The sequence below is a fragment of the Staurois parvus genome, unplaced genomic scaffold (genome assembly GCF_062004578.1).
Source record: "Staurois parvus isolate SC_StPar_1 unplaced genomic scaffold, SC_StPar_1.0 ptg000116l, whole genome shotgun sequence".
In the NCBI taxonomy this organism is placed as follows: Eukaryota; Metazoa; Chordata; class Amphibia; order Anura; family Ranidae; genus Staurois; species Staurois parvus.
Window position 1 is genome coordinate 4,049,346 of NW_028317912.1, and position 20,655 is coordinate 4,070,000.

A 20,655-nucleotide genomic window follows, 5' to 3' on the forward strand; every position below is an offset into this window, starting at 1 on the left:
GTACACGGGACACTTCTGAATGATGAAAACTGACTGCTGGAAAACGTAGGTTAAAAACCGTGTTTAGCCGCATTTGCATACCACGTTTATGTGCGTTTGCGTTTAGAAGCATTTTTTTAAAGATAACCTCAGGAGAGCTTCCAAAATGCCCAGAATGCACTGAAAAACCAGTAAAAAAATTGCTATTTCAGATATTTTGAGAGAAATAGAGGGAGCAGAAGCAGAGAGAGCAGTATTTGTTGAGATTAGCTGTCTTTTTTCTCTTTTTTTGTGGTGTTTGGACGTGTTCCAGCTCATTTCTGTGCAGAAATTATTGCAGCAGTGTCTAACATTTTCTTTCATGCAAAACCTCAAAGTATGATGTACCAGGTCCATTTGAGTACCGGGAAAACACTTTGCATGCATTTTTCATGATGAAAAAAGGTTCTGGACAGCATGTGGAAATGGAAGAGTTAAAAAAATTGCAAATGCTTATAAATGCAGTTAGGCACGTTTACAAGTGTTTGAAACACTGATAACATCTACTCCTGAACGCAAGTTTGGTGCATTAAAAAACGACTGTAAACTCAACTGCCTGTAAACAACTGTAAATGACGATGTGTACATGGACACATAGGAAAACATTAGGGAGAGTTCAGGGGCTGCTGAAAAAAATGCTGAACAGCTCCTAAATGTGAGTTTATCAGCTGCAGTGTACATGGAGCCTAAGGAGGAGACACATCTCCAGGGCACCTGTAAACCTCCCTCTTAAAAGCAATCTGTGGTGTGTTGCTTTTCAAAGGGACGGCAAGGGCTGCTGCATGTAAGAACAAGCCCCTAGTATTCAGATTCTTTTCTGCCGCATCAGCTACCCAATTCTAAAATGATACTTTATTATGCAAATACATCATAAGCAAACAGTTTCTAAAAATTCAACCAATAAAAAAAACCAAGTCACAGCTCTGCATAAATCTTTAGTTTATTAAAGCAACATGACAAGTGTTGTTTTCACAGTGATATAAATGGCTTAAAATGTACTGTGTGCAACATTAGAAACAGTGGCAAGAGGGACCTGGAAAAGACATACAGCCAGAAGCAAGAGCATATGGTACAATAAAATACCTCCTAACACAGACATCCAAAAACCAGAGATTGTTGTAATGGTCCATTATACAGAATTAAATACCCAGCCATGCTCATTACAATCGCTCCTGCCTGATTACAATGAGCAAACTTCTCACATTGCTTAGAGAATACAACAGAAAATATCATTAAATAGGGCCATGTGTCACTGCTCTATTTAAAAAAAGGCTCTTAAATTAGCGCGAGTTCATCTCAATTCCTGACTCGCTGTGAAAAAAAAAGATAAAAAACACAATTACAGTTCCCAGAGAAGTTAAGTGCTTTACTTGCAATTCCATTCTCCACCGCTAGATGGGGCTGTGCCCTTAAACAGGACTATTGTTGCTAGAGGTCATCATTGGCAGAGCTTAGTTCCCCTATTCTACAAACAGTGATATGTTTAATATGAAAGGACACTACAGATTGCATGCAAAATAAAACCCTTCCAGTCATTAGCAGGCAGGACCATGTCAGCTAGTAATTTACTGATGACCAGATATGATAATGCAGCAAGACTGTTGGGCCAATCAGATGAAGTTGTCATCGCACACACAGATAACGTTGGCTAATTTGGCTGATTTAATCGCAAACTGGTACATTAAAGTAAATTAAAGTGATAATTGACAGCGTGGATAAACTGGCCATGTTTGAGGCAATCAGCCTGGATAGCACATTTCCAGCTCTAGGGCCATATATGTCAAACAATTAGGCTAGACAACTAAATTATAGCACATGTATGAAGCTGGAAAAGGGGAGCATCCAACTTCGTAAATTTGGATTCATTATTATAGAGCCATGAATGATGCTAATTAATTTCCTGGCTATCTCTGATGTCAATACTTTAGCAGAAGAAACATGAAGCAAGTGAAGTCTGAGTCACTACCATGGGACAAGTATGCCATTGTGGAACTCTATTAAAGTGATTGTATCAGCATGACCCGTGCACACTAGAACATGGTCTGGGAAACCTGCATTCCATGCCGATTTCCAGCACTGCATTCAAATCACACTGCCCTTGCGATCTGCAGCAGGTGTCAGCGCAAAGTAAATGACACCCCAAATGCAGGTTAAACAGTGCATTTGCCCTCTCTAGATCACATGGTACGAAAGTACCCTGCAACCCATTGTGGAGGGGGTTGAATTTTGTATATGCATCTATAGGCAGCAAAATAGAAATCCATGGCCCTGTTCATACAGCTGCTCCTGGTAGGGTAATGAAGCTAATGTTCTAATGTTTACATGTCTGCAGCATACTTGGACCCTACTGGACCTGGCCAGAGTAATGAAGCTAATGTTTACATGCATACAGCGTACCTAGACCCTACTGGCTGCCACCACTGTGCATGGCCGACATGTAATTATAAACAATGTGTATCCAGCAGTACTGCCGCTGCTGATTACATACTACGGTGGCTTACATGTTGGCCAGGAATAAGCCATTCACATGCCCGCAACACATGCACAGAAGGATTACGGCCTTCACTCATTCAGAATCAGTTAAAAATAGTCCTGCACCACCACATGAAGATGACAACAGCAACAGAGCCGTGGTGTACACATTGCTGATATCTACAGGTTGGCCCTGAGCAGCTGTGGCAGCCAACATGGTCCATTTATCCTGTACGTATGTAAACATTAGACCAAATGTTGCATGCGCATCGCAAATTTTTATGCAAGATCTTGCTGGTGATATACTGCTGTGCATGAGCCCTTCAAACTATATTGTATCAGAAACTAAACCCTGCATAAACTACACATTGAAGAGTCATAGTCCAAACAGTAGTGTGTGCATTTCTCTAAAGGGCAGTACGAGGTGGTTGCGCTCAGTGTCCATACATTCCCTCTATAAAAGACTAAGTTTGCCTTTTCATTAGCCTTCTCTATTAGATACAGCTGGAGTCTAATTATTGGATGTTCTACTTTCCTTTCCTCCAGTTTTTATAGAACAGCCAAAGCTTGAAGAGCCCTTTAGTTAATAGCTAGCTTTATCTATAATAAATTGGTCCTCCTGCCTAGAACAGCCAATCAGCTTCAATTTTCATTTTGGTCTGGAACAAAAGCACGCCATTTGGTACACATGGTCCAATGTTAATCATTTAGTCCCCATCGGTCATGTTCCATGTTTGCACCAAGTGCATTTAATGTTAATAAGGGACAATTTCTAGAAGATAATAATGGCACTCAGCACAACATTTTTCTTTTCTCCATGACATTAATAGCTCCTGAAGTCTTTCTACATTTTCCCAGATCTTCATGCGTATTCAAGAAGGCAGGGCAAAATGCAATAACCCATTGGATTTCACCTCTTACAAAAACAGACTCTATAGTGAATTTGTTTCAGTGCCAAATGCCCATTCACACTGGAGCGCTGCAATGATGTGATCATGTTTTACCTTGCGTTAGGTAACACATGTTAAACACAATTAAGAGCGTTACAGCGACATTCATTTTTAATAGTACCCCAATGCAGAGCAAAATGCATGCATTTTAGTGCACCACATGCACAGACGTGAGTGGATCTTGACAACCATATGCACAACCCTCTTAAAGCAGAACTTCACTCTCAATAAGCATTGACTAATTTTAATCCTTATGTTGCTAGCATTAGTAAATGGATAAAGTAGATTGTATTTACTTGTTTTACACTTTTTTTTTTTCTTCAGTTACTTCCTGATTTCCATGCCTAGGCAAATGATGACATATATCCCAGGAGTCTTTAGAAGGGTAGGAGGGGTTTTCTCAGCTAAGCGCACCCTCCTGCCTGCATGCCTGAGCTAAGGGCGGATAGAATTTAGTAAGTAAATGCTGCATGAACCATCTGCCCTTACTCAAGATGGCCATGGCTAGAAATACTAGGGTGTATTTTTAAAAGTGATTTCTCAGCTAAAGTGTGGAGAGATGGATGGATGGATGGATGGGGAAGTTTGCTTTGAATATTAAAATGAATAGCATTTTTGGTTTGTGGTGCTCAGATGCAGTATAGTTCTGCTTTAAATGAATGGGTGACCTTACTGCAACGCACATTAGCTTGTGAGCACCACAATGCAAGTGTAGTAATACCATTAGGGTAAATGCACATGCTCATTGACTTTCCCAATGCTTTACTAATAAAGTGTGCTGAGGTCTTTTAAAACCGGTTGACCCAAGCTCAGCTAAGAGCAAAGAACTCCAGCCCAAATCCATGATCCAGCCATGCAGCTGGCTATACATAGACCGACATGCCAGACTTTCTACAGAGCCTGTGCAGCTCAATATGCTGCCGGTTTAGCCATCTATATATTGCGATGACTACATTGCCCTCTCCTTGTGGATTAGTAGGTCTAAAACCAGATAGATGTAAATTTGGGAGCCATTCCAGCCGGGAGAACACGGTGATTATTTCTAGCAGCTATAGCCGCTGACAATAATTGCATGAAAAATCCAACAGGCTGGTTGTGCCCAAGTCGTACAACAATCGGTTTGGGTACAATCAGCCTGCCCATAAACAGTTTGAATCTCAGCCCTTTCAGCTGGGACTGGACGAGATTTGAACCATCTATGGGTGGCTGAAGGGTAAAGTTAGACAGGTGCTTTTATTACCACACCTGACAATTAAGTTAAACTCTACTGCAAACTTTCAAATTGTGTTTAAAAAGAGGTTTTCCAGGCTCTGTCTCACTGCTGCACATCCTCCTGGAGTCTTCTGCACACTCTGGGGTTGATTTACTGAAGGCTGTCACAAGGGAATTTGGACTTTGCAAAAGAAAATGCCCTTCTTAGCTTAGTGATTGTGGTGAAAATTAACTTTGCAAAGAATACCAAATCATATGCAATACAAAAATGTATTATTTTTTGCTTGCACATGACTGGATCATGGAAGCCAGTAGAGCTTCACCTCATTCACTAAGCTAGAAGACAATTCCATTGCAAACTGAATATTCTCTTACAAAAGTGAACAGCCTATTTAACTTGAGTATGGATTCACACATGTGCGGTGTGGATTGAAGCTCCGGTTTCACAGCTAATTGACATAGTAGTTGTTCAGGTCCGGTTTACATCAGGTTCAGGTCAGGATTTTATCCTGTTCACAACTGATGATGTGCGGTTTAGAAAAGATTCCCAAGTCAATCCGTACCTGAACCGGACCGCACTGCTCAGAAATCGTACAGGACTCTTTCAATCCACACTGCCAGTGCACTGGACATATGTTAACAGGCACCATAGGAAGCAATGTTATTGCACGTTATGCAGATTGGATGTGGTTCAACCCACATCCAATCTGCATATATGTGAACCAACCGGCACTCAGAGCTTATTTCCACATGTGAGGTGCGGGTTGAAGCTCAGGTTTCACAACAAATTGACAGTACTTGTTCAGCGGTTTCAGGTCAGGTTTTATCCTGTTCACACGTGTGGTTGAGATATGGCCATAGTAAGCACTGTGTTTTCACATGTCACGCTGATTGGATGCAGTTCAAACCGCATCCAATCCACATATATGTGAACCGACACTTAGTAAATCAACCCCACTGTGTGACAGTGCTGGGAGAACCTATACTACAATTGATCACTAGCATTGGGACAACATGGGATATATCTTCTGTGGGGGGGGGGGGGAACAAGTCTTTGACATGCACCTCCAGTAGTGTGTTCACAAATCCAGTGTTTCACTTGAAACAAATTCATTAAAGGAAAAGTGCAATAAAAGATGGCATTTGACTTCACCCCTAAAATTTTGTTAAAATGTAGATTTTTTTTTTCAGCCTTATTCTTCTAAAGTGTTACAGGCCAAAAAAAGCATCTACTAAAGGTACAGTGGGGATCGAAAGTTTGGGCACCCCAGCTAAAAATTTGTATTAATGTGCATAAAGAAGCCAAGGAAAGATGGAAAAATCTCCAAAAGGCATCAAATTACAGATTAGACATTCTTATAATATGTCAACAAAAGTTAGATTTTATTTCCATCATTTACACTTTCAAAATAACAGAAAACAAAAAAATGGCACCTGCAAAAGTTTGGACACCCTGCAGAATTTATAGCATGCACTGCCCCCTTTGCAAAGCTGAGACCTGCCAGTGTCATGGATTGTTCTCAATCATCGTCTGGGAAGACCAGGTGGTGTCAATCTCAAAGGTTTTAAATGCCCAGACTCATCTGACCTTGCCACAACAATCAGCACCATGGGTTCTTCTAAGCAGTTGTCTAGAAAACTGAAACTGAAAATAGTTGACGCTCACAAAGCTGGAGAAGGCTATAAGAAGATAGCAAAGCGTTTTCAGATGTCAATATCCTCTGTTCGGAATGTAATTAAGAAATGGCAGTCATCAGGAACAGTGGAAGTTAAAGCAAGATCTGGAAGACCAAGAAAAATATCAGACAGAACAGCTCGCAGGATTGTGAGAAAAACAATTCAAAACCCACGTTTGACTGCACGATCCCTCCAGAAAGATCTGGCAGACACTGGAGTTGTGGTACACTATTCCACTATAAAGAGATACTTGTACAAATATGGTCTTCATGGAAGAGTCATCAGAAGAAAACCTCTTCTACGTCCTCACCACAAAAATCATCGTTTGAACTTTGCAAATGAACATATAGACAAGCCTGATGCATTTTGGAAACAAGTTCCGTGGACCGATGAGATTAAAATGGAACTTTTTGACCAGAATGAGCAAAGGTACGTTTGGAGAAGGGGCACAGAATTTAATGAAAAGAACCTCTGTCCCACTGTTAAGCATGGGGTTGGATCAATCATGCTTTGGGGTTGTGTTGCAGCCAGTGGCACAGGGAACATCTCACGAGTAGAAGGAAAAATGGATTCAATAAAATTTCAGCAAATTTTGGATGGTAACTTGATGCCATCTGTGAAAAAGCTGAAGTTAAAGAGAGGATGGCTTCTACAAATGGATAATGATCCTAAACACACCTCGAAATCCACAGGGGATTACATCAAGAGGCGTAAACTGAAGGTTTTGCCATGGCCTTCACAATCTCCTGACCTCAACATAATTGAAAATCTATGGATAGACCTTAAAAGAGCAGTGCGTGACAGACAGCCCAGAAATCTCAAAGAACTGGAAGACTTTTGTAAGGAAGAATGGGCAAAGATACCTCAAACAAGAATTGAAAGACTCTTGGCTGGCTACAAAAAGCGTTTACAAGCTGTGATACTTGCCAAAGGGGGCAGTACAAGATATTAACTCTGCAGGGTGCCCAAACTTTTGCAGACGCCATTTTTTTGTTTTCTGTTATTTTGAAAGTGTAAATGATGGAAATAAAATCTAACTTTTGTTGACATATTATAAGAATGTCTAATCTGTAATTTGATGCCTTTTGGAGATTTTTCCATCTTTCCTTGGCTTCTTTATGCACATTAATACAAATTTTTAGCTGGGGTGCCCAAACTTTCGATCCCCACTGTAGCTGCCTTATTGCAACAGTTTTAGTATTTGCATTCCCTTCACTTAATACCAGGGAATGCTGGGGACAGGATCTACCCCTACACAACCAACTTCCTAGATTGTAAGCTCCGAGGAGCAGGGCCCTCCTTTCCCTCTTGTATTGAACTATATTGTTGCTGTATTGTCTCCCGTTATATTGTAAAGCGCTGAGCAAACTGTTGGTGCTGTATAAATCCTGTATAATAATAACAACTTTCTGTCCTGCAATACAGAGCACCCAAACAATGGCATATTGTGCTAACTAAACATCTAAAAAAAATTCTAGTTGGTAAAAGAAGTCATGGGCTCATGTGCTAAGACCTCATGCACACTGGATGTTTTGCTTTTAGACGCTTCAAGCACTTGGGTGTTAATTCATTTAATTGGCCAAAATAATCATTTATATTGGCCCATTAAAAGGAATTAATGGTCAAGCACTAAACACCCCTAGCATTAACACGAATTGACACCATTTTTTTCTGACAAAACGCTGCTGCTCCTCAATGCACTGACTGTGGGGGTTGTTTTCTGCCTCTAAATGCCTATGTGTGCATAGACACACAGGCTTCCATGCAGGGGCATTTATAGACAGAAAAACAAATTCCAGACGCACCTAATGGCCATGATAAAAAATATCCAGCGTGCATGAAGCCTGGAGCTAAATAATGGCATTTTATGAGCATTGCATCTTGAATTTATTGTGCAGTTTTATCCACAGGGCTCCATTTTTTTCTAGTAAATTACTGCACAGGCAGCAATACAAAGGCTGGCCATACATTATACAATTTTCTTGAGATTTTTGTTTTAGATTTACCAAAAACCATATAATAGGAGGTCATACCTAACAACACTTTCAATTGGATCCAATTAGGCAGGCTCTTGCACTACATAGTTGAAGGTAAATCTAAAGGAAATTGGGCAGAAAATTATATAGTGTATGGCCAGCCTAAAACTTCCCATGCAATTTAACTCCAAGCCTCTCCCCAGCTGAAAATGGAAAATAATTTAAAACATTAGTTAACACTCAACAGTACAACAAATGTTGATACAATGTAAAATATCTGTAATTCTTCTGTGGGGACTTTCACTTACAATGCATTCTTCAATGGACACAAAGGACAAAATTTATAGGAGGCATATGATGGCTTCAATTGAAAAGTCTGTAGTTGGGGTTCAGGTTAGCATAGCTTAGCTTGCATCTCAACACTTTGCATAGATCAAACCAAAAACTGGAACAAAGAAGGACTTTCACATGACTTACACATAACCTGTGCACTTTTCCAATCTCATTGAATCATTCACATTAGTAAAAAATAATAATAAAAAAAAAAATCAAGTTGATTTACAGTATTCTATAAAAATAAAAATTCCCATGCTTGTACAGAATTTTAAAATATATTCTTCCCATGCACTTTACAAAAGTACGATGATGATCTTCACTGGAAACTCTTGTCTTTAGTTGAAATATGGGTTTCTTGAAGGGTTATAAAAGCAAGAATGTTTTTCAAGCTATTAAACATACCACTGTTATTAGTTTTTTTTTTTTCCCTTGTGAATTGGAGAAGCCAGATAATCAACACACAACAATGCTTTAATGATTCCCCAGAGTGAATAAAACACATAGCATTACTGACACTGTGCGGTCACTCTCTCAATACATTAAAAGGGACTGTCCAGGTTTTAGACAAGCTCTTCAATTTTATATATACTGCTAGTTAAAGGCAGCCCACCCACAATTTGTACGATTAGCTGCACCCTTCATCTGGAGAGCACTAAATCTTGCTCAGAAAATGAGCACTTTAGAAGGCAACAATATGCAATAGCACTTTAAAACAGGCACCATAAAGCTGAACTACAAGCAGATTGAGAAGAAAAACACACCATTTTAATCAATGACGTGTTCATTTGAAAATCATTATGTGTATTTAAAAAGTAAATAATACAAGTACCTGAATTTAGCAATCCCTTGTACAGCTGAACTCAGACTGGAAAAGTGAGAAGCAGCACAATGAGCCTGATATTTGTGCTGCAGTGCTCATATTCTAACAAGGAATTTGCTGGCAGGAGGAGAGAGCAGGACAAAGAAATGAACTTAGCAGTCTGCCAATCCTCCTTTATTGTTCAATCACAACCTGGGGGAAGGACAAGACCTAGTTGTATTATGTAACCCACAGTAGAACAGCCAGGTCTCCTGAATGGCTAAACTGTGTAGCAGGGCTTTTTAAATTTTGGGTAAGGAAAACAGCCATGCAAATCTTTTAGCAGGGAAAACTGCTCTTATTATTTTATCTGAGTATTTAGCCGTTTGACTGGAGTTCAGCTTTAAATGTTCTACAAGAAGAATTTTTACAATGAAAGTGCTTATCTAAAAGAAGACTGCCCCTTTAAATGAATGTACATTGCCCCACATAAACATGAACAGTTACCAAAGCTTTGAGCTCTGTGCTACAAACATTAAATAAAAAGTGTTCTTATTTATAATGTTCAGTTTTTTTATACAAGACAGAATAACAAATGTGAAACCAGTTTCTCCAGTAGTATAAAAGTCCATGTTGGTCTACCATTTCTCTATAATATGGCTCATGTAGTCTTCTGTAGGCCAGCGCACTTGGTCCTCAGCTTCTTCCTTGGCAAAAGCCTCGTTAGACCTCTGCAGAAGTCTCTCTTCCCGATTCCTTTTGCGCTGCTCCATTCTCTCCACTTGCCTCTTGAACTGATAGCGCTGCTGAAAGAGGTCCTTTGCATAGTCATACAGCTGCATGTCTAAGTCGTTAAGCTCCTCAATCCTTTGGATAGTGCCATTGTCCAAGTCAACCCCACCTGCCCGAGTGTTGTTGTATTGCATGAAAGGCCTGATGAATTTCAGATTAAAAGTCCTCTCAAAGAGATACTGAGTCTTTCTCTGGAATTCCGTGAGGCCAAAAAACGCCATGTCCTTTAGGTTCTTTTTGGCGCTCTCCAGAAGGATCTGAGCTCGCTTGTTTTCTGGAATAAAGGACATATTATAGCATCCTACAAGGCTGAGGTCCGCTAACATCCTAACCTGGCGATTGTTGGCCAGGTTGTAGGGACATTCCATGAATTCCTGCAATGTGCACCCTGACCAGTCTGTGCCTTCATAACAGGACGGCAGCTCCTCCGGCGTTGGTGTCCTTCCATCACACATATGAAGTGATGTCTTCCAAGTGGCTCCTCGTTGTACATGCCGCCACTCACTAAGATACCGTGAGACAGGATCTCGTAACAATGTGATGTAATAAAATTTCCTGGAAAAAGACCAAAAAAAACCATGAAACATGAGGCAGCTGTAACAAGAATAATATACGATAAAGAGACATCGTGACCATGCTTTCTCAATTATTAACAGAAAAGAAATATGATGCATAAAAAATATATATATAGACCCATCAATCACATATTACTTTACAGACTGGCTTTTTTTAGATACCAAAATATGCATACTCTTCTGACACACTAAAGGGCAAGTTCCCGAGAAATGAAAACGTGAACTAACTCCAAATGCATATCCCCCCAAACACCCCTGCACATAGCGGCTGTGATGCCCCATGGCGTCGGTGTAGTGATCTATAAATCGTACTTTGCAATACACAGCCCCACAGTGACTGTCATAACACTGGACATGGCAAGCATTCGTTGGTTGTTGCAGCCATATGACCTTGCTGACCAATGAAAAGTGCATCTGAAGCTTCTTGTTCCAGAAGAAAGAAACCACAAGGGAGAATGTCACCAGCACACCAAAGATCCCCAATATGGGTCCAAAAGTTTTAATTAACAATCACATAGTCACAGCAAGGCAACGTTTCAAACTCTCGCAAGACCCCTTCATCAGGCATGTGACCAAAGAAAGAAACCATTCTCAATGGTCAGCACAGTCACATTGTCATTCTGACCAATGAATGCTTGCCATTGGGAGCATTATGATGTATGCTTGCCATTGGGAGCATTATGATGGATGCACACTCTAGTCTTGTGTATTGTGGTGTACTGGCTGAGAGGTCCAGAAGTGTGGCCAGGATATTTAGAGTTACTTCACATGTTCATTTTTTGTGAAAAGGAGGTGCAGCACAGGGGCTAGCACTTGCCTCTTGCAGCACTAGGGTCATCTGTTCAAATCCCAACCACAGCACTACCTGTGTAGAGTTTGCATGTTCTCCCTGTGCAGGTTTCCTCCCACAGTCCAAAAAGACATGATGATAGGTTAATTGGCTCCTGTCTAAATTGGCCCTAGTATGGGTATGTATGAATGTGTGTTAGGGACCTTAGATTTTAACCTTGAGGGTTAGGGACTGATGTTCATGTACAATATATGCAAAGTGCTGCGGAAATTGATGGCACTATATAAGTACCTGTAATAAAAATAAAATAAATAAAAGGTGAATTTTTTAAAGAATGAAACACAGATTTTCCATTCTTGATGGAAATCACCTTAAAAATACACATTATGGTTTGATGTTGGGGAAAAATAGAGCAAACAAAATTTCAACCAAAGAAATAATATGGACCAGTGTGTGATAAAATGGGAACAATTTCAGGTATACAGAGTGCAGAAGAGATATGGAATGTGGAAGAATAATCTTGTATGTTGGTCAATCCTGACTTTATTATGGATTGCCTGTTGTATGATGAGGGCTCAGATGTCAATATTTCACCCCTTCCCTCTAACCACAGACCAGATCATAGCAGATACTTATTAAACTATGCATTTTAAGATGAACACACATGAATTTTCCATGTGCTTGCTTTTTTCTGGCATCCAAGCTTCTCTGCCTTACAATAATATTGGTTGGGCTCCCAGTTACTAATGCCTGTGAGTTGCTGGGAGTAAATGAAGCATGATCCTTTTGAAGTGAGAAGGTGAAGAGCTGGTCTTTATCCTGGATTGTGCAGAATTAATACATTTACTCAGCATGGTAAGAAGTGGATTGTGCCTCCTTGTGCATCAACCCCGCCTGAAGAATGCATGAAGGTATGCAAGATAAAAGCAAGGAGAACTGCTCATTTATCAGCATCCAGCAGAGGGATTTTACAGGGGTGGGAGTGGATTATAGAAATCATACAGGGGGAAGTTAACAGATAACGCTTACAGCACTCAGCCATACTGCCTCATTATTAGAAGAGGGGCAACAAAGGGTGAAATCCCTTTCCAACAAGTCACAAAGATGTGCCACATCTCGAGTACCTGTTGCAAATTTTATTCACAATTGGTTAATGTACTATTACAGTAAAAGGCTTATTCCATAGATAGCACTGAAGGATAACAGAGATTCCTCCTCCTTGCATAACAATGAGTACATCAAGCACTCTGATATGCTTAGAACTACTTGAGAGTTAAAGCTGAACAGCATCCTTATTCCTTACCAACAGTCTCACACTTGTACAGGCTCCTCTTCTGTCCTGAAATCACTTACACGGAGTGCAGTGAAATGTCCAGGGTCATCCAAATCTTTCCTCCCCAGCCTTACTGTACCTGGTCCACCCCATTTTATTGATCAGTTCTTTCAATCATGGAGGCCCAGCATCACATGTGAATGGTCCCTAGGGTGGTTTGTATGCAAATGCAGTGTGTCTAGGAACACTCATCCCTCCAGACGCACATCCACCATCAAGGCATTTTGATATTCGCATAAACCTTTCCAAAGAGCCAGGCTGCTGGTTGCATCAGGTCTGAGGACTCCTGAGTAGAGTACTTAGACAAGGTGCTGTGATGTTTGCAGAAAGCCAAGTACATCATCCTTCTGGCCCTTTCCACCAGCCATGATCTGTTTGCATTGCTTATTGAACTGAAATATTTTAATTTTAAAATTTCACTAGCATGTTGTTGGGGGGAGGGCGAACTTTAGGTTTAAAGAGGTAACATGAAGGTAAAAAACCCTTGAGCCTTTACATTCTATGGTAAAAAAAAACCCACCAACCTTTTGTATGCAGTAGCCCCCCTAATACTTACCTGAGCCCCATCACAATCCAGTAACGTACACGAGAGCCTCGCCTCTACAGGGACTCTCCCTCCACATTGGCTGAGAGAGCAGTAGATCACATCCAGTGAGCCGATGAGGAGAGGGGTCGATCCATGGCTCTGTGTGTGAATGGACATGCAGAGCAGTGGCTTGGGCGCAAGCCTGCTTGGGTGCTCTCATAGCAAGCTGCTTGCTCTGAGTGCAATAGTCATGAGGGAGTGGCCAGTAGCAACCACAGGGGACCCAAAAAGAAGAGGATTGGGGCTGCTCTGTCCAAAACCATTACACAAAGCAGGCAAGTATAACATGTTTGTTTTTTTTATTGCCTTTAATAACACTTTAACTGACAATGGCTCTATTGTAATTTGAAGAGTTTTAAAATAAAATAATACTTTAGTCTAAATTAAAGTGCAGCATATTATAGATTAGGGAGCTCTTACAATCACTAAATGCTACTCAGCACTAAGTTAAAAGATGGAAAGATTCTACATTAGCTGCTCTTCCATAGTGTGTGTGGCTATCTGTTCTTTCTTGGCAATGGATGTGTCTCTCTCTCTACTACAACAGGCGAACAGCTAGAAAAGCTAATGTAGGAGCAGAGCAAACCATAGGTGCCAATTCTTACCTAGCAGATCATTATTTTAAAAAATATGCAGTGGTTACCTTTATTGAAAATCACATATTAAAGTGACCAGTTGTTTCAGAGATATAGACAACTGAATATATTATGCGTATGTTGACTCTGTAAAGTTCAACCTGACCCAATCTATCCCAGCATCCAAGCTTTCTTATTCATTACAGAGGATGGGAACAGGACCATGGTCAGCTTTTGCAGGAATAGTAAGTGTACTTGGAAAAGGTATCACATGTCAAAGCCATTGTTTCAATTTGCCACACAGTGTAAGAAGTAATTACCCTGTTGTTATTTATTAAATTCAAGAGCTTCAACCCCCCCCCCGCACACTTTTTGCAGAGGATGGGAAGGCCACAGTGAAAATACTCACCCACGAGAATGCAGCATTATCCTGCTGAGATCAGCCATAGCCAAGACCTGCGGTGCAATGTTCATCTGTGACATCATTGGGAGGCTGCACCAGCTCCTCCAGGTTTTGGTGCAACCTACTGATGATGCACTGCTAGGCCTATTACCCTCCTCCGTTAGTGAATGGAGTGACCTGCCAGACTCCCGGTGCCTCTTGGGATATGCAGATCGCATATCCCAGAAGATGCTGGGGACACATTCGTCATTCTCCTAGGCGAATGGCAGGATTGGGGTGGGGCGCAGAGATGATTAAACAAACAAAAAGAAACCAAACAAACCTGATGTATCCACAGTGGAGGGTGGGCAGAATGTAAAGGATCCACTAGAATGGGTAAAGATCCACTTTAAGTTTTGCAAAGGAGGCTATAAAAGGTGCAATAGTGGATAGGGGGGCCCCTATACAGACTATGCAGCGCTCTATGAATAACATATCCATTGACCATTTACATACACCCTGTTCCAAATTATTATGCAAATTCTATTTAAGTGTCACAAAGATTAAATATTTTGTTTTTCAGTTTAACTCATGGACGGCATTGTGTGTCAGGGCTCTTTTGATCACTGAAAACAATCTCGGACACCTGTAATAATTAGATTGGACGGTGAGCCCAATTTAAGGAAAAACTACTAAAGGAGGGTGTTCCACATTATTAAGCAGAGCACCATTTTCAAGCAATATGGGGAAGAAAAAGGATCTCTCTGCTGCCAAAAAGAGTGAAATAGTTCAATGCCTTGGACGTGGTATGAAAACATTAGATATTTCAGGAAAATTTAGCGTGTTCATCACACTATTAAGAGATTTGTGGCGGATTCAGACCACAGACAGGTTCGTGCAGAAAAAGGCACATTGGAGGTAGATTTCTGCCAGATCCATGCATCGGCTCCAGAGAGCAGCTGCTAAAATACCATTACATAGCAGCAAACAGATATTTGAAGCTGCTGGTGCCTCTGGAGTCCCACGGACATCAAGGTGTAGAGTCCTCTAGAGTCTTGCAACTGTGCATAAACCTTCTATTCGGCCACCACTAACCAATGCTCACAAGCAGAAATGGCTGCATTGGGCAGACAAATACATGAAGACTAATTTTCAAACAATCCTGTTCACTGATGAGTGCCGTGCAACCCTGGATGGTCCAGATGGATAGAGTAGTGGATGGTTGGTGGACGGCCACCCTGTTCCAACAAGGCTGCGACGTCAGCAAGGCAGTGGAGTCATGTTTTGGGCGGGAATCATGGGAACAGAGCTGTTCGGCCCCTTTAGGGTCCCTGAAGGTGTAAAGATGACTTCTGCAAAGTATGTGGAGTTTATGACTGACCACTTTCTTCCCTGGTACAGAAGGAAGAACTATGCTTTCCATAACAAAATCATCTTCATGCATGACAATGCACCATCTCATGCTGCAAAGAATACCTCTGCATCAATGGCTGTTATGGGGTTAAAAGGAGAGAAAGTCATGGTGTGGCCTCAATCCTCCCCTGACCTCAATCCTATTGAGAACCTTTGGAGCATCCTCAAGCAAAAGATCTATGAGGGTAGGAGGCAGTTTACATCCAAACAGCAGCTCTGGGAGGCTATTCTGACATCTTGCAAACAAATTCAAGCAGAAACTGTCCAAAAACTCACAAGTTCAATGGATGCAAGACTTGTGAAGCTGCTATCAAATAAGGGGTTCTATGTTACAATGTAACGTGACCTGTTAAAATGTTTAAAAAGGTAAAATGTTGTTAAAAGTTTGATTGAAATAGCTTTTGATTTCAGTAAATATGCTGCAAACACAACAAATGACAATTTTCAGTTCTTTACAAACTATAAAGTGTTTTGAAACTTACTGTGGGTAATAATTTGGAACAGTGCATTGTAAGTGTTTTATGTTTAAAAAAAATCCTGTTATCATTAGGAGGTTTGTTCAATAAAATTGGAATTGTACTCTTAATAGTTGATAACATGAGAATTATGCTGACTGTTATTTACAACAATTATTTAGGTGTATGAGAAAAATATAATTTGCATAATAATTTGGAACACGGTGTATATGCATTTAGCCGTTTATCCACAGTTCTACATACCCCTAAAGCCCTACAATTCACACAAGATATGAATCCTGGTTTCACATGGCTTCATACCCATCTAGTATATCAGTTTATGTTATATTTAAAAAGATAGAGAAGTAGTAGATGAGATATTCCAGGTCGAGAGCTCTGATCGCTTAGAGTTTATCCATACTATCTGCAGAGTGTGTTGGGGATTTTTCTGTATATTCCATTGTTTGCCCTGGAGTTCCACTTTAAACACAACACTTATTAAAATACAGTGTGGCAATTCACACAAAGAACGTGTTTATAATGTGACTCCAGGGGTCATTTTATTGTTCCGCATCTGACTATACTGCTATTTACAACAGACTAGAGCTCATTATACTTTCCAAGATTTCATATAACTGCAGCTTCTCTGCTCCTTTGGAAATGAGAGTCAGGCAGTAGAAAGGTCAAGTGCTGAACCTTTGTGTGTCAGCTTTAGCGGTAAACTTTCCCCCAAACAGCTGACGCATGAAACATATTCTTCCCTATTCCACATCCCTTATTTTTATGAAAAAAAGGAAATAAAGCTTGAATATACAATTGCAAATATCTGGTCTGAATTAGCTTCACTGAGCAATTCAACGTTAATCCAGAACCTGCATACAGAGAAGTCAAAAACCAAGTCAACGAGTTAATGGTGGGACTCAGTTTAAAATGTCAATCAAGTCGTTCGTCCCTTCAAGATGCCACAGTGTAGCTAGTGAAATGGCATGTGTTTATGACTGCTATGACCTGGTGACCTCATAAAATATGTATTACCTGGTCTGTCAATAAATGATATGAATCCTAACAGTTAATGAAGGGGGCATTCAACCAAATGAGGCGCATGCAATAACAATATGAAGTATCCTCCAAAACTCCACTTCAATTATCAGAAATCACACCAAGTGAGCCAAGATTTTTTGCTTGAAGAGGGCCAAGCACTAGTTTTAAAACAATGGTTAATGTTATATGTATATCTATTTATACTATGGGGAATATATAGCTCAAAAGAAAAACAATTTGGCTTGGTCGATGTTCAACGTTTAAAAATTTTGCTTCCATCATGACTTTTGGGGTAATTTATCAAAAGAGCAATGCTTAAGTCAAACAAGTGATTTTTCAGCAAAGGCCGGTGAAGCGAAGGAAAAAAGAAAATTACCATTGATTTGTTGGCGAAATTCCCACCTGCCTTTTAAAGTCCACTACATACTGCTTTTACATTAAGACACTGGTGTTAGGTTCCAAAGGACTTCTTTACCAGTTTAATGTAGTGGAGAAACAACCTTGTACATTTTTTTTTAAAGCTAAGGGAAGCTTGCGGCATTTCCCTGGTCACCACAAAGTTTCAACTGTGATTGGGAAGGGGGTGGGGGGGGGGGGGGGTTGACAAAAGGGAAAGATGTCAGTTTTGTGGTACAAACATTGGCACATTTTTCAAGCACTATATCAGTGGTCTCCAAACTGCGGCCCAGGGGCCAGATGTAGCCCTTGGCTCGCCTTTACCTGGCCCTTAAGGCACTATTCCACCAACTGACACCATCTATGGGGCACTATTCCTCCCACTTACAGCATCAATGGGGCACTATTCTGCCCATTGATACCAACAATTGGGCACTATTCCATCCATTCAAACCAATGATGGTGCATTGCTTAAGCCCACTAATGCTGGGGCGTTTTCTACTCCCACTGCCCTTTAGTTCCCTAAGGTCTGAAGGACAGTAAACTGGCCCTTTGCTTAGAAAGTTTGGAGACCCCTGCAGTATACTAGCAATGTTAAAAAATTTTTTATGTTGTGTGGCACCAGTCCCAACAAATCACCAGTGCTGTACGATGGCTTCTATAAAATGTTTGATTGCGCATGCCAAATAATGAAGCACTTGCACCACGGATCCAATTTAAAAACCGTTCTAAAATATACACTATCAACAGAGTGGTGTAAATACTGTAGAGAGGAGGGGGAAAATGGCAGCCAAGAATGAATAGTCAGCAAAGTGCAACACTGCAGGAAGGAAAAAATGTGAAAAAATTAATCCCCAGTGGAACATCAGATTTGCAAGAAAATTTTGCCACATGCCAGAGTATGCCTGCCCAAATCTGGCACACCACCACTCAACAAATGGACATCTGCCACTTTTATTAATAAATAAGCTTGTTTTATTCATACAGTGGACTACAAGTGGAGCGAACCCTTTGGAGCCATTACTGGTTCATTATAAAATAACATGTGCTTGAAGCAAAAAAAAAAAAAAAAACCAAACAAAAAAGGAGCACAGCCCCCCAAGTGTTCACTCCAAGCAGGGAGCAAGTGAAACAAGTATTGTTACAATACTTCCGTTTGAAATTATCAAATAACGAGAGACCAGTGGGTGGGTCTTCTGCTGCATGGCAGCACAGTGGCTAAATGGTTAGCACTTCCACCTGGCAGTACTAGGGTCATTGGTTTGAATCCCAACCACAGCACCACCTGCCTGAAGTTTGTATGTTCTCCTTGTGCCTCTGAGGGTTTCCTCTGGGTACTCCCGTTTCCTCCCACACTCCAAAGACATGCTGGTAGGTTAATTGGATCCTGTCTAAATTGGCCCTAGTATGTGTATGTATGAATATAAGTTAGGGACCTTAGATTGTACGCTCCTTGAGGGTTAGGGACTGATGTGAATGTACAACATATATGTAAAGTGCTGCGTAAATTGACAGTGCTATATAAGTACCTGAAATAAATAAAATGAGTTCCATTCATCAACACGTGTGTTACAATGGGGAAAATCTGCAACAGGGAAACGAACAATAAAAAGCTGATAAGATGTTCCACCACCCCCCTATTAAAGGTGAAATTCAGTCAAAAACGAAGGCTAAATCTACTATCACCCCCATTCCAAGCCTATTCTATCTACCTTGCGAAACAAAAGATGCTTATACTTACCTATTCTGAAGCCGCCCCAGTCAGGTCACATGATTTCTCCAGTGGCAGATATCATGTTAGCAACACAAAGCAGCTTCTCCTATGCAAAAACCCCAAATTCTGTAGATAGCAGTATGTAGGACCAATTCTCATCCTATTAGATGTAGATGTGGACGATTAGAAAGCAATGTTATCTCCGATCCAGTCCATGAATTTAAAACAGCTCATTTTTTTCAAGACTGTGTATAAGATCTTGTATAAGTGATTTAATGAATGTCTATGTATATGGCTAGCTTAAGTGGGAGGATCTGTGGTAATTTATAGACTCAAAATAGATTTTCTATGGTTAGCCGAGGAGCTGGACAAAAGAAAACAATTCACTCAATCCCCCCATGCCTGCTAAATAGGATGGATGGATGATTTATTTATTTATTTCAGGTACTTGTATAGCGCCGTCAATTTACGCAGCGATTTACACACACACATTTTATATATATATATATATATATATATATATATATATACATATACATACACACATACATACATACATACATACACACAGTTGCAAGAAAAAGTATGTGAACCCCTTGGGATTACGTGGAGTTTTGCATGAATTGGGCATAAAATGTGCTCTGAATGTCATCTAAGTCACAACAATAGAAGAACACAGTCTGCTGAACATAATACTACACAAACATTAGATGTTGCCATGGTTTAATTGCACATAACATGTAAACATTCACAGTGCAGGGATGAAAAAGTATGTGAGGCCCTAGCTTAATGACTTCTCCCAGAGCTGATTGGAGCCAGGAGTGAGCCAACCTTGACTCCAATCAGTGTGATGATATTGGATGTGTTGCTGACAGCTGTCCTGCCCTTAAAAAACACACACCTGTTTTAGGTTTACTGGTTTCAAGAAGCACTGTCTGATGTGAACCATGCCTCGCAGAAAAGAGCTCTCAGAAGACCTACGATCAAGAATTGTTGACTTGCATGAAGCTGGAAAGGGTTACAAAAGTATCTCCAAAAGCCTTTATGTTCATGTGTCCACGGTAAGACAGACTGTCTACAAATGGAGAAAGTTTAGCACTGTTGCTACTCTCCCTAGGCATGGTCGTCCTGTAAAAATGACTGCAAGAGCACAGCGCAGAATG

The 20,655-nt window shown here is 40.5% G+C and overlaps 1 protein-coding gene across 1 annotated transcript in view; it reads right to left on the minus strand.

The window, feature by feature from the left end:
• Positions 1 to 8,561: 8,561 nt before the first annotated feature.
• The window catches only part of HS6ST1 (heparan sulfate 6-O-sulfotransferase 1), a 168,827-nt gene continuing 156,733 nt past the window's right edge, over positions 8,562 to 20,655 (minus strand). Inside the window, exon 2 of the mRNA XM_089671964.1 lies at positions 8,562 to 10,787. Within this exon, the coding sequence (XP_089528090.1) occupies positions 10,079 to 10,787 (709 nt within the window). The 3' untranslated portion in view covers positions 8,562 to 10,078. The remainder of the gene's footprint in view (positions 10,788 to 20,655) is intronic.